The sequence below is a fragment of the Peromyscus eremicus genome, chromosome 5, assembly GCF_949786415.1.
Source record: "Peromyscus eremicus chromosome 5, PerEre_H2_v1, whole genome shotgun sequence".
Taxonomy (NCBI): Eukaryota; Metazoa; Chordata; class Mammalia; order Rodentia; family Cricetidae; genus Peromyscus; species Peromyscus eremicus.
In genome coordinates, this window is record NC_081420.1 from 57,265,468 (window position 1) to 57,289,471 (window position 24,004).

Consider the following 24,004-nt stretch of genomic DNA (forward strand, 5'->3'; position numbering starts at 1 on the left):
GAGGGGACTTCCGAGGGGCTGGACCCCCACAGACCCCGATAGAAGGGGATTGTCAAGATCCCAATACATTGAAAGGCACTGTTATTCAACCACACCCAGTGAAAGTAACAGGGTTGCAACAGTGCTTTTTTTCTGTAACAGTGTGAAGATAAATTTTACATGACGAGTTTGGGCTACAAGTCAAGAGGTCTTTAAGTGTTTTAGAACAGTGAGATTCTTCTGCCTCTGCACACTGACTGCTGGGATTGCAGGGATGTGCCACCATACTTGTGTGATTTCCTTTTCAATCTCACTCCACTGCAAGCATCTCCTGAAGTGGAGCACATTTTATTTAGGACTCAAAACGTAGATGATCTGCAAGAACAGCCAGCTCTCCAGCTCTCCAATCTAAATGTCAGTAACCCTTCAGGACCGAGCCTGAGCTACAGTGACAGCTAGAAAGCAAATCCTGCCTAGATTCAGGCTTCACATTTGTGAAAGGCTGAAAATGTATGGATCTTAGAATAATTTCTGCAAAATAAGCATACTGTGATCTCTTTAGTCTTTGAATTTGAATGACATCATCCTAGCGTGAGGGACCGATTGCCTCATCTCACCCTCTGGCTCATATTAAGATGTTTCTAGTGCTTTGACTTTGCTTCCACAAATGTGTCAAACATTAACTTAATGATGTTATGGTACATTTTTTTAGGAAGCTCTTTGCCAGTAATATTTTTTTTTTTACATCTTCATGGCATGCTGGGAACATCCATGGTTTTCATATTAGATATGTAAAATACTCAAAATTTCTAATGGTTCTGTTTTTGGGGACAAGGTCTCATGTATCCCAGGCAGTCCTCAAACCCATGTAGCTAAGAAGGATGACCTTGAACTCTTGATCTTCTTGCTCCTACCTCCAGAGTTCTGGGATTAGAGAGGAGACCATCTCACCCAGTTTTGTGCAGTGCGGGGTACCAAAGTCAGGGCTTCATCATGTTGACAAGCACTCTACCAACTGAGGTACATCCCTAGCACTCAAAATGGGTCTCTTTCCCTGCTTCCCTCTTTGCGGAAGGTTAATTAAGGCCTATGGCAACTCACAGTCAATTTCATGGCTCTCACCCTAGCCAGATTCCAACCTGACCACATGGTCTTGGTTGCCCTATCAAAAATGCAGTCTTGTCTCTATCTGTAGACTTGTTACAGTTTGTATATAAGATATCCTCTGCAGGCTTGTGTATTAGATACTTGGACCCCAGCTGGTGGCACTCTTTTAGAGATTATGGAGACTTTATGTGGTGGGCCCTAGTTGGAGAAACAGACCACAGGTGAGGGTGGGCATGCATTTGAAAGTCAAGTCTATTCCCAGGTCTCTTTCACTTTCTACACCATCCACCAGAAGTTGACAGTCTCCTCCTCCAAATGCTCCTGGCTGCTTTGACACTCCTTCACCACAGGCTTAGGATCAATGTAGCCACTAGGAACTGAAACATTTGAATTATGAATATAATTCCTCCCTCCTTCAAGTTGTTCTCTCAAGCATGCAAAAGCAACTCACTCATGGCTGTGGTCATCCCTTGGTATGGCTTCTTTCTTCAACAGAGTGCTATCAAGAGAAATTACTTAGAACTGAGCAGATGGCTTGGCCAGTAAAATATTTGTTGTGCAAGTGTGACCATATGAGTTCGAATTCCACAATATCCATGTAAAAAAACTGGGAGAGGAATCATGTGCCTGTGTCCCCATTGCAGGAGAGGCAGAGACAGGAGGATCTGTGAGGCTCACTGGACAAGCCAGCATAACCAAATTGGCAAGCTCAGGGTTTAGTGAGAGATCCTGTCTCAAAAATATAAGGTAGATAGTGACTTAGAAAGACACCTAATATTACCTACATACACTTGCACACACATGTACACACAAAGAAACACACACATAAACATACACGAATGCACGCACATTTGCCATAATGTACAAACCTCCCTGGTAACTGGTGTTCTTCACCAATTGATCTGACAAGCTTACTGACTAAAATTATGGAATACTTGGTCCCTAGTGTCTGTTCTAAATCCTGAAGATTATATTACCTAGCTGCATGCTTGGGCTGTGGAACCTCAGCCCAGTGAATCCTGCCTCTTTCATTCTGCAGATTTTTGATGTCTAACTCTTCAATGGCCTTTGAGCCATTCAATTGGCCTTTGCCCCATTCAGCTTTCCCTTAGGTCTTGAGTTCTCATGATTCCTGTCTCTCTGGCTTGAGACTCTAAATTCCCAGAACATGGAATGCCAGGACCATAAAAGAGAAGAACACAGAGGCTGAGAAAAAGTCATACTCCATGTAAAATTGTTGGACTGTTATGTAAGAAATAAACACAATTTACCAAAGACTTATATTGTATATTCAGGAAATATTTAGAGGAAGTGGAGCTCACGTCTGCCAGGCAGAGAGAGTGATACAACCCCTGTGTCTCCATCTGTCTCCTCATGCTCTTAAGGTTGCCACAAGTGGGACAAGCAAGGCTTTCGTTATTGGAGGGAAGAGATCCTAAAGCCAGCTTAACTGTTACTTGGGTGAATTGTTTTTCATCTTTCTCATTTGTTCTAGGAGACTAGGTTCAGAACAGAAAAGGCAGGAGTTTTCTCAGACACATGGAGGAGGCACAAAACCGAATCCTTACAGATATGAGCTCCCCGGCTCAGCTGCCCGGGGGGGTAGTGTAGTAGTATTTTCTCATTGCTGTGTCAGAATACCTGATAGAAGAAAAGTAAAGACTTCTTTTAGATCACTGTTTAGGGGGCTCATCCACTGCGCCAGGAAAGAGGTGGCAGAGAACTCCAGCTGTGGATCTTTGTGCGCATGTGTTACATACATGTGTCTGTGTGAATGTGTACCCATGTATGTGCAGCCATGCATGCAAGTGTGTGCATGTTCATGCATGTGGAGGCCTTCTGTTCTGAAACAGGGTCACACACTGAACCTGAAGCTTAACATCTCAGCTAGGCTGGCTGGCCAGTGAGCTCCAGTCATCCCCCTGTCTCCACCTTGCCAGCACTGAATTGCAGACATGCACACTCACACTTTTTACATGGGTGCTGAGGAGCCAAGTTCAGGTCCCCATGTGAGCATGCTAAGCACTTTACCAGCTAAGCCATCTCCCTAGACGCATTCCTGGTTCTTTAGCCTTAAGACACATGACTACTCTACAGAAGCCCCAAACTTCTCTCTAGCGTATCTACACAACACTGTGTGTATCAGACAACATGAAGCAGGTCCCGTCCTATAAAGTGAGAGATACAGAAGCAGGCTCTGGTACTACTGGGGGGTGGCCACATGATTGTACATGACCAATTCCACTATGGAGACAGTAGTTCAACAACCGGATCGCCACCACAAAACAGCAGTGCCCAGGAGTAGAAGAGGCTTTCTCTATGGTGCTAAACTCCATCTCCCAATATCTCTTCATACATTCTATTCCCCCTCCATGAAGCCTAGACCCTCATCTCCCTAAAGGAATCTCATTCATTCTTCAGCTACTACTTCTGTCTGGAGATTTCCCAAGTCCACACTCCAGACTTGATTTCTCCCCCTCTCCTTTCTGGATAGTTGCAGCACTCTCCTCCTAGTCTGTTGGAGATATAATCCATGATATTCTTAAACACAAAGCACTCCCCGATTCAGGCATCCATACTTTAAACTTGGTCCCAAAGTCTGTGGCAGCTCCTTTTACTCTCCTGTTCTGCTGTAGCCAGTTTGAGGGGAGTGAGAAGGGACATCTGGGGTGTTAATACCTCCTGAGAGGGTTTCACTAGAGAGGAAACTGTGCAGCCTGGATGTATGACCCCCATAAGATTCTACTAAGAACTTCTAGGTTATCTTGGCTCAGAAGCCCTTTATATGTTATCAGAGAGTTCCTTGATCATATAACTGTATAGTTTGATCACCAGCCCGAATATCTTCCGGTTTATTTTACTTGAAACTCATGGTTATGGGTAAAGTCCCTCTCCCCCATCCCAAGCAGGCCCATAGACTAGATAGGCAAAGTATCATTTGTGGTCTCGTGTTAGTGGGCAGAAGTTTTTCATGTTATAGTGGTGGGGGATGCAGTCCTTCAAAGGAATCAGCTCTGTGCAAGGTCTCAAGCACAACTTTCCATCTCAGAGGGTCCAAGGTCTCAAATGCTGTCCCCATGGAGATGCTTAAAGCTTGAAGTATAGAGAATAACACCCCTCTAGAGGAATATCACTAAGTTTAGATACTCACCACTGGCTTCTCACTGATCCCTTCTTCCCTTCCCCCCTTCCTCTCTCTCATTTTGAACAGAATCTCACTCTAAAACTGGCCCACAACTTACCGTGCTCAGTCTGGCCTCCAATGGCAATCCTCCTGCCTCAGCCTCCAAAGTGCTGGGATGAGAGGTGTGATCCACCATGCCTGTCTCTTTAGTGTTAGACTCCATGGTGGTGGTTGCTTGTTTAGCAGCCCAGCTATACACTTGAGGTCCTGTGCTGATTTCACTCTCTTTTACAAGTGCTCATGTCAAGAGAGCGTTCATGTCACCACTCCAAAGCTATCATCCAACCCTTCTTGACGACAGCATGTTCCTTCTTGTTTCCAGCCTTCTTCAAAGCCATCTCTGTGCTGCCAAGAAACCGCCTCCCATGGCAGCCCCTTCTTACTCTCCCATCATTAATTTTTTTGCTGCTCAGCTCTTTCTCATCCCTAGAATTCTTTCACTATCTACACGACAGAATGGATTTGAATAATGTGCAAATGTTCAGCATTTCTCTTCCCCAGCAAATGCTAATGTCCTCTATTAGAGTGACTTACAGTTGGATAGACTTTCTTGAAACTCTGGGGATCAGTTACTTTTCCTGCCGCTATGATAAAGTATGTTGACAATAGCAACTTTAGGTAGAAAAGGTGTATTCTGTCTCATGGTTCACAAAGCATCCACAATCAGACAACAGAGAGTAACGAATACATACATAGTATGTGGCTGGCTTTCTCTGTTTTATGCAGGATCCCCTGTGTAAGGAACAGCCCCATCCACAATTAAGATGGGTCTTCCCATGTCAATTAACGTGTAATCATGATAATCTCCCAAGGTCATGCCCAGAGACTCATCTCTCAGATTAGTCTAGATTCTGTCATGTTGAAAATTAACACTAAGCATCTCACTCCCATACTCTTGTGCACTCTACCCATCTGTCGGCACAGGTCTTCTCCCCCATTCTCTCACTCCCATACTCTTGTGCACTCTACACATCTGTCGGCACAGGTCTTCTCCCCCATTCTCTCACTCCCACACTCTTGTGCACTCTACCCATCTGTGGCACATGTCTTCTCCCCCATTCTCTCACTCCCATACTCTTGTGCACTCTACCCATCTGTGGCACATGTCTTCTCTCCCATTCTTATCTCATTCACTCAAGTAACTTCTAAGAGACCTTCTAGTCTCACTTACACCGTCCCCTAAGCATTCCTCTCCACCTCCCACCATACACACACCTCTTTCATCTCCAAGAACTGGTCCCCACCCTGTGGTCCAATAACTGAAGCCTCCATCTCTACTCTGTTGGGCACTTGGCATGTCGGTTTTGTTGAATTCTCTGTTTCTTTTGGCTTCTCATGGGAAAAGGCTCCTGCTTATCTATGTATCCCCCGTGCCTCACAGTACACAATCACATGTTTGTTTCATTCTTGGAGAATCTGAGTCTGGAGTCAAAGCCAAGATGAAACTTGGGGGAGAGTCGGGTGTCCTGAACAAGAGAAGGGGGTGGATGCACTCTGGCAGCTCTGAGGAATTTACCCAGTTGCAATTTTAATCACCTAGCCAAGGCTGTGAAGTCCCTGGATTGACCAAGATTTCTGACACCCAGATAAGCACTTCCAGGCTGGTTATCTCACTTAATTCTCTCTGACTCACAGTGGTTATCTCTCTGTTACCTGAAGTGGTTTCCTTTCTGCCTCTCTATAGCTCTTTTGTACAAAAACCTTGCCCATCCAAGCTGGAGAGCAGGGACAGAATTTTCAGGAAGCAGAGAAAGAGAGCAAGCTTTTCCATTTCCAGCTGGTTCCGTGATTCCAAATGCTGACAAATGAATGGCGTGCTCCTCTCCACAGGCTTTCTTTGTGTGGCAGTCAGATGTCTGTTCTCAGAGACACTCTGCATTTCTAGGCATGACCTCATTTAGGGAAATCTTCAATTACCTCCAAACCAAATTTTCAAATGGGGAGCTCCACGTTATTTAAAGTCAGCTGTGCTATTGCAAGATGGGTTGGTGGGTAAAGGCGCTTACTTCCAAGCTGAATGACCTGAGTTCTAATTCAGAGACCCACATGGCAGGAGAGGGAGAGAGCCTTCTCCAGCAAGTTGTTCTCTGACCTTTGCCTCAGTGTTGTGCACACTCGCAGACAAACGCACACCCACTGAATAATTAAGGTAAAAAGTTAAGTATCTGTATTATCAATGTGAGGAAATTATTTTTTCTTGAAACTACAGATCTCGGAGCTTACAACTGGCCCAAGGAAGTTGTTTTGCCTTCTGTTCATGTATTAATTACTTCATATCTTGGCTCAGGCAGGCAGGCAGGCAGACACACACACACACACACACACACACACACACACACACACACACATTTTCCTCATTATCCTCTGTACCCTGCCCTATGTCCTAGATCTAGAATGTATTTTGAAATACATTCCTGAAACATCCATCCATTGGTGACAAGGGCAACTAAAAATGAGCCTGGAGCTGAAATGCCTCTAGTCACACGTGGTTAGTCATTGCACTGGGTGAGAGGTCAGCAAACTGTGGCCCAAGGCAGAACCCAGGCCTCAGTTAGTTCTGCGAAATACAGTTTTGTTAGAATATGACACCACTATTTCTTTGCGTGTTATCTATGGGTGCAGGACAATAGGAGGATTGCTGGGCTGGAGGTGTAGCTGAGTGGTCCAGTTCTTGCCTCACATGCGTGAAGTCTTCGGTTCAATCCCCAGTACCACAAAAGAACAAACAAGCAGACATACACATTGGTGATGCGTAGTTACAGTGACTTCTGGGGCCACAGACCTGGCTCAGAGACTCAGAGTTCTGGCTGCTCTTGCGAAAGACCTAAGTTTAGTTCCCAGCGTTCACGTCAGCTCACAACCATGTGTAAGTCTGTCCCAGGGGATTCAACTTCCTCTTCTGGTTTCTTCAGGCACCTGACATACATGTCATGCACATACATATATATTCAGGCAAACACGCATACACATAAAATAAAAATGAATCACTTTGAAAAGTATTTACAATGGTAACAACCTGCTTGAAGGTATTACATTTTTCTAGGAAGTTCGCAAATCCCCAGAAACTAAAACGAAGGAGGCTAGGCTCTTCTGTTATTTCCTAGGGCCACAGGACTGCTTCCAATGTAGATGCTTACAATGATGTCTAAGATCTAAACAGGCACTCAGGATACCTGGTACTCCATACTAATTGTCTTTTGTATGATGCCACACATTCTTTGTCTCCTAATCCCTCCCAGGTTTTTAGACACACTCTCATTTGATATGCTTGCAACACACCTTTTTCCTGAGTCTTCATTCATTCTGGAAGCTTCATCCTCCTGAGTAGACCACAAGTCTGGGGAGGTCCTTTGAATTCCACTACTCATGCCCACCCACACCTTCCAGATGTTAGGCTAGTGCACGCTACCTCCCTTGATCCCTATCACCTAAAAGCTACTCCATTTATACCCTGGTATCTTCCAGAATCCTCCCTTTCAAAATGTGGCAAGTTCACAGGTTCACGGAGACCCGTGAGCTAGACTATTGGACATCACTGGACTTCACACTCATGTCCTCACTTAGCATCTCCATAGCCTTCATGCTCAGGTTCAACCTGCTCAACCAAACCATGAAGTGAAAGAAATATGCAACCCTGTTTATAAGAATATGTTGCTAATTCATTTTATGCATCAAAGAAGAATCACATCATTAGTTCTTCATAGCACCCAGCCGCTGGCTGGACCCCTGGGAAGGAGATTTCTGTGTGCGTTCATCTGCACTGAGCAGCATTCTCCATCTCATTATATGCCAGCAAGAGCAGATGGAGACTCAAAGCTTGAGACGTGGTCCATAACTAATGTTACCTTGGAAGGCTTCAGATTGGTACTGCAAGCCGCAAAATTATACAAAGCAGGATTTCAGCTGATTGTAACAAAGCTAACACCTGGAAGAAGCCAAGGGCCTTCCAGAGGTCAAGCTGAGGCTCAAGGAGTCTTGGTGATATTTGGCTTTTGATTATCAGTCGTTTTCTGCTATGAGTTTCTTGTGTGCTCTTGTAGCTTTTCCATCATTTATTGGGCACCATTTCCCCTCTACTAAAGGAATATTTAGATAACCTTGTGCGCTGACAGCTATGCACAGCCAGAACCCCAGTTCAAGCCTCCCTGTAATTATCGTCATTAGCAGCATCCGGCCAGGACCATCCCCAGACAGAGGAAAGTGCCTTATCAGAGACACCTCTGTACTCTCTAAGAACAGACTTAAGCATCCAGGCTACCTGTTTGAAAAGGCCTGGCAGATGTGCCAATTAAGCTTAACTACCTCCTTTCCCAAATCTTACCTCCAGTTCCAGATCTCCCTTTAACTATCACCAGAGGCATCTAGCTGTACACAAGTTGCCTAGTGACAGAGCACACTTTCCCCCACCCTGCAGAAAAACGGCAGATAGCTTGGACAGATAGGAGCCACAGGAAAAAAGAAGACAGTTTTATTTTCTCCCATTGACCTAGCAACTTATAGATTCTTAACATTTTCTACCAATCACGTTTAAGATTATAGTTGAACACATAAGATCCCTCTTCTTAGATATTACCCAAATTTAGCCTTTAGTTAATTCATTTCCCCATTAGTCACTTCCCTTTTGGGTTGCAAATGATAATTAACAATCACTGCCTCTCTATGTGATTCTTATCACCCCTCCCTTTGACCCTAGAAGCCTGGCTTTGCACTGCCAAAGGATTACTGCTTGTAAGTGTATATACACTGGGACTTCTGTCTCAAAAAGTATGAAAGAGAATGGTTGAGGAAGACATCCAACATCAGCCTCTGGTCTCCATAAGGACAAGTACACATATACATGAGCACCTGCATACATGTGTGCATACACATTAACACATGCACATACATAAGCACATAAAAAGTACATTTTTAAAAAGTGTGCTTGCTTAGTAAGTACTAATCACTCAATTATATGTACTGTACCTTTAAAAAAAAACACAAAGTAAATCTAATGCTCCTGTGATAAGCACTGGGAATACATTCTATAATGGTTAAAATCAAGATGCCCCCTAAGTTCATGGAGCTCACAGACTGTTCACCTGGAAGGTAACATCAAAAATAATATAACTAGCTCCTGGTAGCTAGATTTCGAACACTCTGGAAGAAACTGATACCCTAGAAGCATGAAAGGTGCCCATGAATGAAGCACACGCTGTTACACAGGACACCAGAGAAAAGTCCTTCCCACCTGCTAACTCACAGTCTCCCTAATGTCAAGGTGTGAACGACGGACAAGGGATGTTGTGCATGTTCTTTATCCTCTGATACCATCTACCAACTCAATGAGAGGATGGAAGACAACCGTTCAAGCCACCTGGGAACCCAGGGCTGGCACCGAGTGGTGCCGAGTGTCAAGGGAATCCCAACAGGAGAAACACCTGTGAAATGATCCATTCATCACTGTAGCTGTTAGAGAGACCCCAGAGCCAGGCCTCACAATGAAGGTGAAAGCAACAGATCCAGTCATACAGATGACTGGAGGGCCAGAGAGATGGCTCAGTCGGTAAGGCGTTCACCGCAAGAGTGTGGGGACGTGAGTTCAAATACCCAGAACCTATCCAAAGCTGATGAAGTAGTGAGCAACTGTAACACCAGCATTCCCATGGTGAGGGTAAGGTGTAGACAAGAGAATCCCCAGAAGCCCAAGGGTCAGCAAGCCTGGCACATGCAGTGAGGGGCTATAAACGACCATTTCTCACACAAAGTAGAAAAGAAGGGCCAGAATTCCAGGCTGCACTCTGATTTCCACTCATGCCCCCTGGGCATGCACTTATTCTCTTTCTCTCTCTCTGTCTCTCTCTGTCTCTCTCTGTGTCTCTGTCTGTGTCTGTGTCTCTGTGTCTCTGTGTCTCTGTGTCTCTGTCTCTCTCTGTCTCTCTGTCTCTCTCTGTCTCTCTGTCTCTCTCTCTCTCTCTCTCTCTCTCTCTCTCTCTCATTGACACACACACATGTGCACCAAGGTAGAAAAGTTAGTAACAACAACAATAGTAATTGTACAAATTAGAGGGAAAAGTGTGGGCTTTGGTTGAGGAAAAATGTATTTTTTGAAAAAAAAATGTTTACACTTATCTGTGTGAGTGAGTGGGGTGTATGGGGTCAGAGGACAGTTCTCAGGACTCAGTTTTCTCCCTCTATGAAGGTCTGAGGAGTTGAACGCCGTTCATAAGGCAGAACAGCAAGTTCCTTCGTTCACTGAGCCATCTTGTCAGCCCAGAAAAACCTACTTAGTAGCCACAGTGGCATCACCAATGTCCCCCAGGACAGACATGTTTGCAGATACTCGGGCCTTAGCTGTGCAAGTCAACGAACAAAAGAAAGACAGGCACCCTGGTCACATCGTCTGTCTCCCCGTCACCCTTCTCGGCTCCCGCTTCATTGAGTGTTTGGACTGAGTAGCAGAAGTCTCTCTGACCCAGTGTCGGAGCCACCTCCCAACATATTCATCTGCAAAACCACATGGGAGACAAAAAGCCAAGTGTGCGCCAGCAGCCAGAGGGAGTTCCTATCTCTGCTCTCAAACTGAGGAAGCCCTAGCATCCAGATGCACGTTTCCACTGCACTAGGGAAAGAACCAGAAAATTCTGGATGCATACAGATTTAGGGGCCCCCAGGTACAGACACACCTCCGACTGAGTATGCATTTTTTCCCAGTTAAACGAACTTCACTGTTTGTGTGGGGAGGGTGTGTATGCATGCATCTGTATTCATGTGTATGCTCACATGTGTGGAGGCCAGGAGCCAGCATCACAAGGCTCCCTCATTCATTCTCCACTTTTTATTTATTTATTTTTTTGAGATAGCCTTTTACTGAGCCTGGAGCTCACCAGTCCTGCTACACTGTCTTGCCAAAAGCCCGTGGAGATATTCCTGTCTCTGCCTCCCTAGTACTGATAGTTTAGGTGAGTGTCAATCACACCCAGCTTCTTTTACAGTCTTGCATGGCAGGCACTTTGCTGACCAAGCCATCTCCCCAGCTCAATGTTTACAGTTCTTTATAAAGCAATTGTTAGAGTAGTTATTTTTTAAATTAATGTGTGTGTGTGTGTGTGTGCGCGCGCGCGCACATGCACGCGTATGTGCACCCTCGTGTGTCATTGTACATGTGTAGAAGTCAGAGGACAACCCTTGGGAGGCAAAGTCAGGTCCTCAGGCCTGCATGGCCACTGCCTTCATCCATTGAGCCATCTCTGCAGCCCTTGAGTAATTATTAAATACCAACTATGCTCCCAACCCCATGATAAGAGCAGCGAAATTGTTCAAGCCCGTCCAAGTATTGAGAAGCCAAAAGCATGGAGAATGATTCATAACAGGATCCAAGTGGACCTGTGACAAATGTCTCATATTGCCAAGCCTGTTGACACAATACAAAAACCCTGTGCTTGGGACAATCGTGTTTTTCACCAGTGATATGGCATCGTCTATGAGACTCTACCACGAGCCAGCTGAGCTTTCCACCCAGTGCTGTGGCTCCGAAGAAATCACGGATTGTTAAAATAGGAGTTTGCAAAACCACCCAAGGCAGCAAGGGGCTCTGCAAATTGCTCAGACATGTGTTTGGCTGTTCCAGGGTGGTTCTCCTGGAAAGAGGCCATGCTGTTGCTTAGAAGCCAGGAGAAAGAAGCATGCCAGACTGACAGTGACTAGCAAGGAATAGGATTTTAGTGTCCAGAAATGCCAGAAGAAAGGAGAAGAGGGACAGTCTCACATCAGTCATTCAATTGTTCTTGCATAAAGGAAGAAACTCGTGCCTTCCAGAATGCAGCCTTCTCGATGGAGTCTTAAATGAAGAAATAGCATTGACCTTGCATCCATCTACACCTCTCTTGGCTGCACACTGTTGCTCGCATAATGGTACAATAGTTTCATGGTTTGGTTTGTGGGCTTCAGAGCAGACCTGGAACCAAAGCCTGAACTTTCCACTTACTAGCCAGGTTATGTACTTGTGAAAAACCCTCAGTTTTTCCATCAATAAAATGGGATGGTAGTGAAATGATTATAAAGACTAAACACTTCCATATGACATAATTCATGTAATACACTTAGGATCATAGAGAGCTTGATGCTCTCTTTAATTCTCTTTAGTTGTTAATATGGTCACCTCCCTTTTTCATATTCTTAAGGATTTTTTTCTCACGGATTGTCTTACATCCTTCGTTCACTTTCTTAGGACAGTTTATTTCTTATTGATCTGGAATAGCTCATTGTTTATGGATGATAAACAGTTATCTGTTTCCTGCATATAGCTTTCCAGTCACTTATTGCTTTTGTTTTTAATTTATACCAGAAGTTTACATTTTTCTTTTACCTGAAATTGTTGTGTTTTTTCCTTTGTAGTCACTTTCAGCTCTTATTTTTATCCTTAAAACTTGCCCTTTGCTATAAACCTAGTTAATAATAAAACTATTTTTTTCATAGCCTTGAATGTGGCTCACTGATTATTTTTACTTAGCCCTTTAGTGAATCTGGAACAGGTTTTTTTAATATTATTATTATTATTATAAATCAATATCATCTTTTTCTAGGAATGAATGCACATTAAGTGCTCAACTACCTTTCTTCACTCTTCAGTGGTTTCAAATTCCCTAGGGAATGATGCTGCCTATAGTGGGGAGCCTTCTCACCTCAGTTAACATAATAAAGATCCCCTGAGACATGCCTACAGGGCAACCTCATCCAAATGCTCCCTTCCCAGGGAAGTCTAGATCGTGACCAGTGGTCAATGAAAGCTAACATCACATCCATAAATCCACAAATTCATAAAGTATGAAAAGAAAACCTCTCGGGAAGAATAAGTAAGAATCCATCACTCTAAAATTACAGAAAACTAGTATAAAGGAGAAAGTCACAAAATCAGACATCAATAAATAATCCCAATGAAGAGAACACAAGTTAAAAATTTACTGCCTTTCAACAGCAACAATAGACGCCAGCCAACAATGGAAACGTCCTCTAATGACCCTTCTGAACTTGGAGTTTTGGAGACAGGCTATGGATTTGGTGAGAACTACTGAATTTTTAAGACCTGAATTCTTTGTTCTGTGGATATGCCAAAGGGACTTCTGTAGCTGAAAGTTTCTCTGTCCTGCCTGGTCCCACCAGGTCCTGCATTCCTCCGGCCTGGCAGTCCAGCTGCCGCTTATAAAATAAACACTCAGAAGCTTATATTAATTATAACTGCTTGGCCATTAGCTCAGGCTTATTACTGACTAGCTCTTACACTTAAATTAACCCATAATTCTTATCTTTGTTTAGCCACGTGGCTTGGTACTTTTTCTCAGTTCTGCCTTCACATCTTGCTTCCTCTGTTGCTGGCTAGCAACTCTTGACTCTGCCTTCCCCTTCCCAGAATTCTCCTTATCTGCTTATCCTGCCTATACTTCCTGCCTGGCTACTGGCCAATCAATGTTTTATTAAACCAGTGTACAAAAGCATTATCCCACTGACTTCTAAGGGTTCTGTTCCACTGTCCACAAAGGAATCCTCACTGGACACAATTTTTGTTAATATGGTATTGTTCTGTTTTGTTTCATTTTGTTCTGTTTTATTTTGCCTTGTTTTGAACTAGGTGTCACTATGTAGCCAGACTTTCCTGAAACTTGCTGTGTACCACAGGCTAACCTCGAATTTGTGTTCCTTCTGCCTCAGACTCCTAAGCTTTTGCATTCTAATGTACATCACTGTGGTCAGCTAACAATACTGTTGAGTGGACCCCTCAATGTGCTCCTATTTCACTCACATTGTCCTCTCTGCCAAGTTCCCTCTAGCTTGTCCTTCTGCTTTCTTAAATCCATAGAATCTACCAACAACTTACATGAGTCAGCTTCAGGATGTCTGTAAGTGGGAATAGTTGGGTGTCAAAACAGACATTTGGCATCAACTGAATGTCATTCAAAAGGCAGACCACTGACCTGGTCAAAAGCACGAGCAGAAAATGGGCGGGTGGCACCCACTCACTCACCTGCTGGAGTTTCGCTCCCACCATGGAGGCACTGATGTCAAGCACGAAAACCACATTCTTGGGTAAAGGAGGGAGGTCTTTAGGAGCAAAGTAGTGCACAAAGTAACCATTCAGAACCTGGTGGAGAAAAATAAAGCAGCCGAAGTGGCATTCAGAAAGGGAAGGAAAATGGTAGAACAGTCTTTGGAAATTCTAGAACATAAAGATGGCATGAGATAGTATAGGGTCACATTCCAAACCAACAACAAAATTGTCTACAGTCTTCGATCCCTCCAAGAGAACTAGTTGCTAATTAATATAATAGAGTAGAATCATTTCTTTTAAACATATTCATTAGGGACTGGGGGTGGAACTCAGTGATAAGAATGCTTGCCCAAGGATGTGTATATCTCTGGGTTCAATCTGCATCACCTTGAAAATAATATACATGTATACATAATATAGATACATAGACCATGACAAACCATCAACTTTAATTCTGCATCTCCTTCTGACCTTGCTTCTTGAGAATCCTGCTTCCTTCACTATTTTTACTAATCATCTTACACAGGGAAGTATCAAGGTTGTCTGCATTCATTCTCTGTGCACATCCACATATCTTAATATTCTCACCTTGTCTCTACAACAATACAACCTAAAGGGAAATAAGCTACGGAACAGTCTCTTTTAATTAAAGTTGAAGAAGTGCTAAAATTCTAACCCCATCTAAAACACCACAGGGAAAATTATATTATAGATTTCATTTGCTGTCCAGGTTACTGAAGCGCGAAATAGGTACCCTTGGCAGCCAGCAAGGGAGCATCACTGGTCTCTTTGAAGACGTATTTTGGGTTTAAACAGTTTTACGGAGAACCAAAAATACCTTTCACCTTTAGGTAAGTATTGGAATCCATAGGTGTGAGTCGAACAGAAGGGATCATGCTCCACATATGGTGGCATCATGGAAGCCGTTACCTGGATGTCACCAATGCGCTGCTCTCTCTTGACATCGTATCGAATGATGAAATCTCCCAAAATTCCATTCTGGGCAATCTTAGCTTGTTGGACTACAGTAGGCTTAAAAAGAACTTGGGCAAAAGTTTCATTTTGGTTGATAACAGTAGAAGGGGGAGGACCCGTATCGCCTGCAAATAAGATGTAAACACAATAAATAGCTGAAACTAGAAAGATCTTTCCTGAAAATACTACCTTTTTGCATAGACACAGGATGTCAGACTTCAATCTGTTTAAATTGATAGAAGATACCCCTGGTATCTTCTAAGAACTTCTATTAATTTCTCGAGGAAGAAAGGGTTTTATTTGGGCCCATGGTTTGAGAGGATACAGACCATAAAGGAGTAGAAGCTGGTCATGTTACAACCAAGGTCAGAAAGTAGAGAGATGAATACCCTACTCAGCTCATTTTCTCCCTTTTGTTCAGTCCAGGAACCCACCCCATGGAACAGTACCACCCACAGTTAGGGCTATCTTTTCCATCTCAATGAACCTAATCTAGATAATCCTTCACAGACACAGAGGTCTGTCTCTTGGGTGAGTCTAGGTCCTGTCAGGTTGGCAGTATTAACCATCACAGAAAGTCAGAACTTTGTCATATACTGATCCACCTTGTGCAAGGTGTGAGTCCTTGCATAGGTTACCAAGCCATCTTTAAATACATAAATAGTAGTACCAATGTCATGCTCTTCAAAAGATCCGGTGACATGATGTACTTATCACCATGCTGGTTTGTGCTAAGCATAACGCCAAGCAATGTGTTATAATATCACTCTTAAGCATTTGCAAAGTAGGAGGAATTCAATATGGCATTATGGACATGTCACACTTGGGATGATACGTGACTATCACAATGAAAGAATCTACTGGTGATGCTGATAGTTATGTTGAGGGAGAGCATCAGAGAGTGGGGAATATATTCTCTATCCTTCACTGACATAGAGTTCAAAGTTAAATACAACTTGTCCAAAGGCAATTGAAGTAGGGTGAGTGTTCCTTTTGGAGGACAGGTACTAAGTTAGAAAGAATACAAAAGAACCTTTGAAGGAAAGTGTCCTATGTTTGATGTACAATGCAGCAATATGGGTGTACTTAGTATAAGTGCATTGATGTGTATGTGTGTATATAAGTCATCAATACTTACATGTGAGTTTTATGCACTTCATTCCCTTTTTTAATTTAAACTTGGGAGTTGAAAAGTAGAATGAATTGAACAGATTCTCTGAGGCATGGAACACAACAAGCATAGTTTGCCAAGTGAACCCCTCCCTGTTCTTCTCCTTGGAGTAAATGTACTGTAGAGCCACTTCTATGGGGATTAAGGGTATCCAGAGATGGTCCAGCAGGCAGAATCAGGGGTAAGGTTACTGGGAAGCACTTGCCACGTCATGTCACTTAAATCGAAGGAAGTTGCTCTGGTGGCATCAGCAGCTATCACCTCTCACTTCATTGGAAGTGTCCAAGCAAACCCTGGAAGAGTCACCTGCAGTAGGTAAAGCAGGCTGCAGTCTTAGAAGAGCAGCATCAGCCACACCTTGGAACTTTCTAGAAATGTCAATTCTCAGGCTCTTAATGGAAACCCTGAATCAGAAACTCTGGAGGGAACTTCAACAAGTCCTGTAGGTGACTCTGGTTTCTGACAATGGAAAACAAAGGATATGCCTTTCACCCAGACCTCATACCTTACATGCAGAACCCATCATGCCCTTTGTTTATGTAAGTACACTTATCCCAACGTTCTGCAATAATCTAACAATTCTCTTTACATTATCAGCATGTACCCACTTTATCTTGCTCCAAATCTCCTCATAAAAATGCTTTTATACAAGTTCCTCAACTTAATCCATTCATAACAAAGTGAAAGCCCTGGGAATTTAAAGACTATAATTTCTTTCTTCTGATTTATTTGACTAGGCTCTTTGATACAGACCACGAGAAAGGATGTGTATTATTTTTGTTTCCTGTTGACCTCTGGTGTTTGTTCATTCATGATGAAAATTCATGAGTTTCAAATAAATGCACTTATTTCACACGCCCAAAGAGTGGGTGGATTCTGTTTGGTTCTTCACCAAGAGGCCGAATTCCTGATGCTGGCTCGCACCCACTACATGCCACACAGTAAAGGTGATCCGGCAGGGTTTCTACCACAATGGGGAACAATTCAAGAGCAGCATATTTGAAAAACTATTATTGTATAAGGAGTGGTCATGTGTACTATGGCATTCATGAGGAGGTCAGAGGACAACTTTCGGGGGTCCATTTTCTCCTTCCCTCTCGGGCTCCAGGCATCAAACTCAAGTTGTCAGGCTTACATGGCAAACCCTTTTATACTCTGACCTGACCCACCTGCCCATAACTCTAGAAAGTGAAAATGTTCTGGACTAAGAAGACAATATAGCATGAAGGCCTGAGTGCTGATCTCCAGCACCCATGTAGAAAGATGGACATAGTAATGAGTGCCTGTAATTCCTGTGCTGAGAGGTGGAGATGGGATTCCTGCTGTTCTCTGACCAAGCAATCTAGTCAATCAGTGAGTTCTAGGTTCACTGAGAAATTCTGTCTTAAACAAACAAACAAACAAAAACAAAAGATGTTCAGCAAAAAATGAGTTGACCTCTGGCCTTCACATACACAAACACAGGTATGCACACCTATACACACAAACACAAAAGAAAAGGGAAAATAAAATCCTCTGTTCATTAGAGGAAAGGGAAATCTGATCATTCTATTAATATAGACTTCCAGCTACTCACCTAAACCCCAAAGCAAAATACTACTATCTACTATTGACTCTTCTTTGTTCTGAACCGGGGGCTCATACTGAGAACTGTCACATAGTACTTCACAAACCCAGTGAGCTGAGTTGGCAGGGCCCTTCACCATGTTCTAAAGACAACGACTACTGCAAAGGAAGGGTTTACAAGCTGACCAGAGGAAGGAAGCAACTGCCATGCTTGTCTAATGAGAGGTCTTGTTTATGTTCCTTCTCTTGTTGTCTGCCCATTTGGTTAAGGGGAAGGAGTGGACGGCAGCGGCTGCCCCAGTTACGGGCACTGCATCTTGTCACCGCCATCCAGAAAATGTACTTGCTGCTCTTTGCACCCACTGACTCTTCTCAGGCTACCAGCCTTCCCGTCAGGCCGTCCTCCCATGTAAAGCTTTGACTTCAAAAGCAAGAAACAGTATTGCCTGTGGAAGCCATGTAATAGCAAAGAGTGTTGGCTCTGGCGTTTCATAGACTACATGATTGGCTCAGTGCTGGAGTTCTACACCTGGGAAACTGGAGCACCACCAGCATGCATCGTTGCTGGGACTTAGTGAGATCACATGTGGAAGATGGTGATCGTGGCCCCTGGTACGTAATAGTTGTTCAATACCTGACAGTCCGTGTATTTGTTAGTTGTCTAGTTACTCTGACAGAATGGCTGACAGCAGCCACTTAGGGCAGGGAGGCTTTATTTTGGCTCAGTGTGAGGGTACGGTCCATCCCAGTGAGGACTCGCAGCAGGAGGCGAAGCAGCTGGTCACATTGTATCACTGGCTTTCTTCTTTTCTCCTTTTGATTTTAAGAACGCCAGCCCACTGGATGGTGATGCTCACATTCAGGCTTGGCCTTTGGTCCTCAGGGGAACCGCTCTGGAAGCACCTTCACAGACGTGCCCAGAGGTGTGTCTTGGTTGACTCTAAATCCAGTCAAGCGGATAATGAAGCTTAACCATCACAGTCCTCTCTCTTTTGGAGTCACTTCCTGTACTCTGCCCATTAGAAAAGACAAATTAAAAGGAAAAAACTCTCTTTGGATGACAACTAGTCTTCATCTGGAATCACAGTTTACTCCACGAGAGCTTGGGGAAAAATAATTTGGAAAGGTTTTGCATGTCCTTATGTACATTATTGACTGGAATTTAAGAGTGTCTATATCAAGAATAATTTTTATAAAGCACACTGGAGTTAACTGCTTCCAGAGAGCCCCCTGAAAGGATGTGCAGAATTTTCACATGAATGCATGTATACTCTTTTTCAGAACTGAAGATTCATAACTTTTGCTAAAGAAATTCATGTTTATAAATGCCATTACACTGTCGTCTATTTGATTCTATCTTTTAAAGACAAAACCCACATTCGGTTGGTTACATAATACATTATATATTGTTTTATATAGCGAGAAAGCAAGGTTCAGAGGACACAAACTTAAGTCTTGGCTTTGTGCTAAACCACAGATGCTAGTCACAGATAGATATTCTTTTAGACAACCACAAATGTTAGGGGAAGGATGCTAATTACTAGGTGAAATATCTAAAGGTGAAAATACATAGGAGCCAATGAACCAAGCTCGAGGACACTGGCTGGAAGCTACTGCCCCGAGAGCTGATGAACAGAGGGATTTCCTGGATTCTGTTTCCTGTGGGCTTCGGGTTTGGCTACTGTCAACCCCAAAGCTGCCAATACCTGAGCCTTTTACAAAAGGATTTCCAAACAAACACCGCCGGCTCATTTCCTCTGAAAAGAGGCTAGATGGTCTGGGTTTGTTTATAAAAATTCGTTATCTGGGATACTCTGTTAAATTTTGGGCAGTCGAAAATACTGGGACTTACTGGGCATCAACAGTTTGATGATCCCAATAAAGACAAAGGTCATGCAAATCAGCTGAGCACTGAAATAGAAATAAAGCAGAGGCAATGGGAAGAAACTGGTTACTTTTTACAAATCTCTCATTAGATAAAGTTTTCTTATTGGAAAGGATTCTTCTCACCTGTTTGCTATGATGGTTACTAGTGATCGCCAGCCTCACTGGCTCTAGAGTCACCTAGGAGACACACTTCTGGACATGTCTGTGAGGACTCATCTACAGTGAGCTGACTGATGTGAGAAGACCCATTCTGAGTGTGGGAAGCACCATTCAATGAGCTGGAGTCTTAGACTGAATGCAAAGGATGAAGTGAGCCGAGATCTGCTCTCTGCTTCTGATTGCAAACACAGTGTGACCAGCCGCTTCACTCTCCCATCTCCAGGACTGCCCCCCACACACACACACACAATGACTGGAGCCCCTTGAACCAGAAGCAGAACAAGCCCTCCATCCTTATGCTGCTTCTTCATTGGTCTGGGCAATTAGAGAAAAGTAACTAATGCAATTGGTGTGGAGAAAGCATTATGTAAGCATGGTAGCATCATACAGCATAGAAGAATAATGAAAATTCACATTTTAGAATTCAAGAGGTCTTTTTTTATATATAGTTAAGGAGTGTTTGCTCAAACTTCTTAACAAGTTTGCTTTTTCACTACGTCTTTAAGTTTCTCCCTCCCTCAAATAATATATTACCGACTCTCAGTTTTCCATATTTGAATGTGAAGAAAGCTCATATGTGTTGAACACTTAACAGGAAGGTCATTGCCATATCTATAGATGGCTGGGCAGGTAGACAAAGCAGCCTTCCATGAGAACTGAAGATACCGATTACGGAAGTGTGTGGGCAGGCACAGCAGATGACGCTCTGATTTTAGCCACAGCTGTGACTGATGGTTTAATTCACACAATGACACCCATCTCACACAAGAGGAGAATCCAAGAAACAAAGAACCAAAGAGTGAGGTCCCACAGGAAGAACGGGCTGCTCCCACTATCTAACTAAGAGAGAAGGCTGGACTTGGGTGACACACTCATATCTAAGTATGCTCTCCACAGATGGCCTCAACCCAGCCACAGTCAGAACAAGGAAGGTGGTAACACCAGCTTCCATGCCAGGATGAAGAAGGAAAACAAAACCAACTCTGGAGCCAAATGATTCACACCTGAGTCACTTCTGAGCTAAACAACACTGAAAATCTTCACATAACAATTGCTTGTTTTCCTGGCCAACGTTCAGAGATTTCACCAAGGCCAAACAGGGCTTTGCCCTTCCAGCTGCTGAAAGGCAGCCGGATCCAGAGAAGAATGCAGAAGTGGGGGCTTTGTGGTGAGTCACAATACAGCCCTTTAGTAAGGGACATTTGCTGGATTTAGAAAATCAAAATACAGGATGTCCGCTTCCACTTGAATTTTAGACAAATCATCAATAGCTTTTAGTACGTCCAGAATGTTGCACGCCAACGTCCGTGGTTTATCCACAAATCAAATGTAAGTGGGCATCAAAATTTCACCCAGCAGCCCTAGCAAAAGGAGAGTTAAGCTAGAATTTTTTTTGAACCAATGTCTTTTAGAACAAAATGGGTAATTAGTATGTCTGCCGTCCAATCCCTCCATCATAACAAAAGGAGACACAGACCCAAGACCTGGCAAAACTAACACAGTAAACTGTTAAAACTTAACAGCTCTTCGTTACAAAGCTGGTTCTTCCTTAATTCACTGAACAAGACTTCCCGAGCATCCATTCCATGCCAGGCACTACCACAGAGGACTGAAAATGTAATCTCAAGAGCCCTGAGAGCCAAAGATGAAGTAAGTTGTTAAGGACTAAAGGAAAACAGACATAAAAGTTTAAGATAGGTTTGATTCAGCCCTCCTGAACACACGACACTGTACCGGTCTCAAGTCAGAGAGCCTCGATCTTGCACCACAGTGAGTCTCTGGTCACTACCTGCTTCTCAAATAGACCTGTCAAAAGCTTCAACTTCCAATGCAAAGGGGAATGAAGCTGCAATTTAGTGGGTCTCTTCTTTCTAATTAAGCTACCCAGTTTGGGGGATTATTGAAAGTCAAAACAGACTCGGTGGTGCATACCTGTAAACCCAACACTGTGGAGGTTGGTGAAGGATGATCATGAGTTTGAGATCAACCTTGGTTGTCAGTGAAATCCTATCTCAAGGAAACAAACAAATGAAACAGAACAAAAGAAAGCTGCTTGGGGTGGAACCCTGCTAAACGCAGTAGGGAAAGTGCTCCGAGCTGGAGAAGGCTGTTCATGAGATCAAAGAGTAAGCATGCTGTGTTAGTTACTGCTCTCATTTGTAACGAAACAGTTCATGAAAGCAACTCAGGAGGAGAAGCTTTTATTTTCTCTCACAGTTTGAGGGTACAATCCATCATGGCTGGGGAGCCAGGGAATCAGGAGAATGAAGTGGTTGGTCACTGTGGTGGACGGACACAGAATGTCCCCCCAGAGGCTATTGTATTTGAATGCTTAGACTATTTGGGAAGGATGAGGCGGTTAGCCTTGTTGGAAGAGGCGTGTCATTAGGAGTGGCTTTGAGGTTTCAGAAGCCATCCCAGGTAGCTTCTCTTTCCTGCCTCTAATTTGTGGATTGGGATGTGAGTTCTTAGCTATTGCTCCAGCAATATGCCTGCCTGGCTGCAGCCATGCTCCCTGCCATGCTGATCGTGGACTCTAATCCTCTGGAACCGTGAGCCCCAATAAATATTTCCTTTTATGAGTTGCCTTGGTCATGGAGTCTCTTCACAGCCATAGAAAAGTAGTTGTCCAGACTCAGGAAGCAGAGGGAGATGAAGGCTGGTGCTCAGGCCTTCTCTTTTTCACTCAGTCTTGGACCCCAGCCCATGGGATAGTACTACCCACATTCAGAGTGGATCTCCTCTATTCAGTTCAACTTTTTCTGGAAACATCCTTATAAAGAAACACAGAGGCTGTTTCCAGAGCGATTCTAAATCCAGTCAAGTTGAGAATAACAATTAATCATTACACAGAGAGAATGGAATAGAGACCCCCTGAACCAATACACATTTGAAACATGTGCCTCAGTGCACATCTGGAAGAGTATTCACCCCAGCTAGCTATGTCCCAGAAAAGGCTTCACTTCAAACACAGACACGCGCTGGATAATAATAAGGAGGCATATGACAGACCGTGTGCATATATGGCAGAGGTTCTGTAAATACTACGACAAAGCTGAAGAGCTCCTATCACTTAGATGGTGTGGTCTTTGATCATTCTAAAAGTACAGTGTCGATCATGACTTACGCTGATGCACACACACACCACACTACCAGTTGCACAATTATGCATAATATACACCAGACAACCATTACTGGTTCACTGAGTATATGATTCTTTTTATAATTTCTGTACTCCCAGCTGAAAAGAAAATGTCCACTGCGGTGAACTAGCATCGAACAGTCCAATTAAGGAGAGTTCAGCTCTGATCCACCAGGCACATCAACTGAGGCAGGGGTAAAGATACTGCGTTTAGTCTTTCTTCTGCTTCTTTCTTTCATTTTGTGTGTGTGTGTGTGTGTGTGTGTGTGTGTACCCACATTTATGTATGTGCACTGTGGGTGTGCAGTGCTTCTGGTGGACACAAGAGGACACTGGACCCCCAGAACTGGAGTTTAGGAGTCAACTGGTTTGAACCCAGTTCCTTTGCAAGAGCAGTCAGTGAGTACACTTAACTGCTGGACCATCTCTCTGGTCCCCCTTCCTTATATTTATATAGTTAACAAGAAAGACATTTTAAATTAAATTCCTACTCCCCATAGCATATAGTCTTCTATTTAAAGAAAAAGTGGTGTGTAAAATGGTTAAGGGTATGAACTTTGGGTTAGATCTATACTTATGAGTTTGTTTCTATTAATAATTAAATATGCAACCTAGTATATATTTCTGCATTTCTGTGTTGTGTAACAATTTCCTCCAAGATTAAAACATTCCATCCTTCAAGAAGCTCCTTAGGCAGGAAGAGAAACAACTCCAAATAGTTCCAGGAAGTCCCTGAAACTGACCAGATTCATTAAGCCCCTCCTTGCCAGAGTAAGCAGAGCCAAGCTGCAAAGAAGACTCGTGGAAAGGCTT

The 24,004-nt window shown here is 43.5% G+C and overlaps 1 protein-coding gene across 1 annotated transcript in view; it reads right to left on the bottom strand.

Annotated features, from left to right (window-relative positions):
* Positions 1–24,004, bottom strand: part of Itih5 (inter-alpha-trypsin inhibitor heavy chain 5) — an 88,753-nt gene that overhangs the window by 26,064 nt on the left and 38,685 nt on the right. Inside the window, exons 6-7 of the mRNA XM_059263022.1 lie at positions 15,222–15,391; positions 14,268–14,384 (exon numbers count right to left, since the gene is read on the bottom strand). Coding sequence (XP_059119005.1) covers positions 14,268–14,384; positions 15,222–15,391 — 287 coding nt within the window. The remainder of the gene's footprint in view (positions 1–14,267; positions 14,385–15,221; positions 15,392–24,004) is intronic.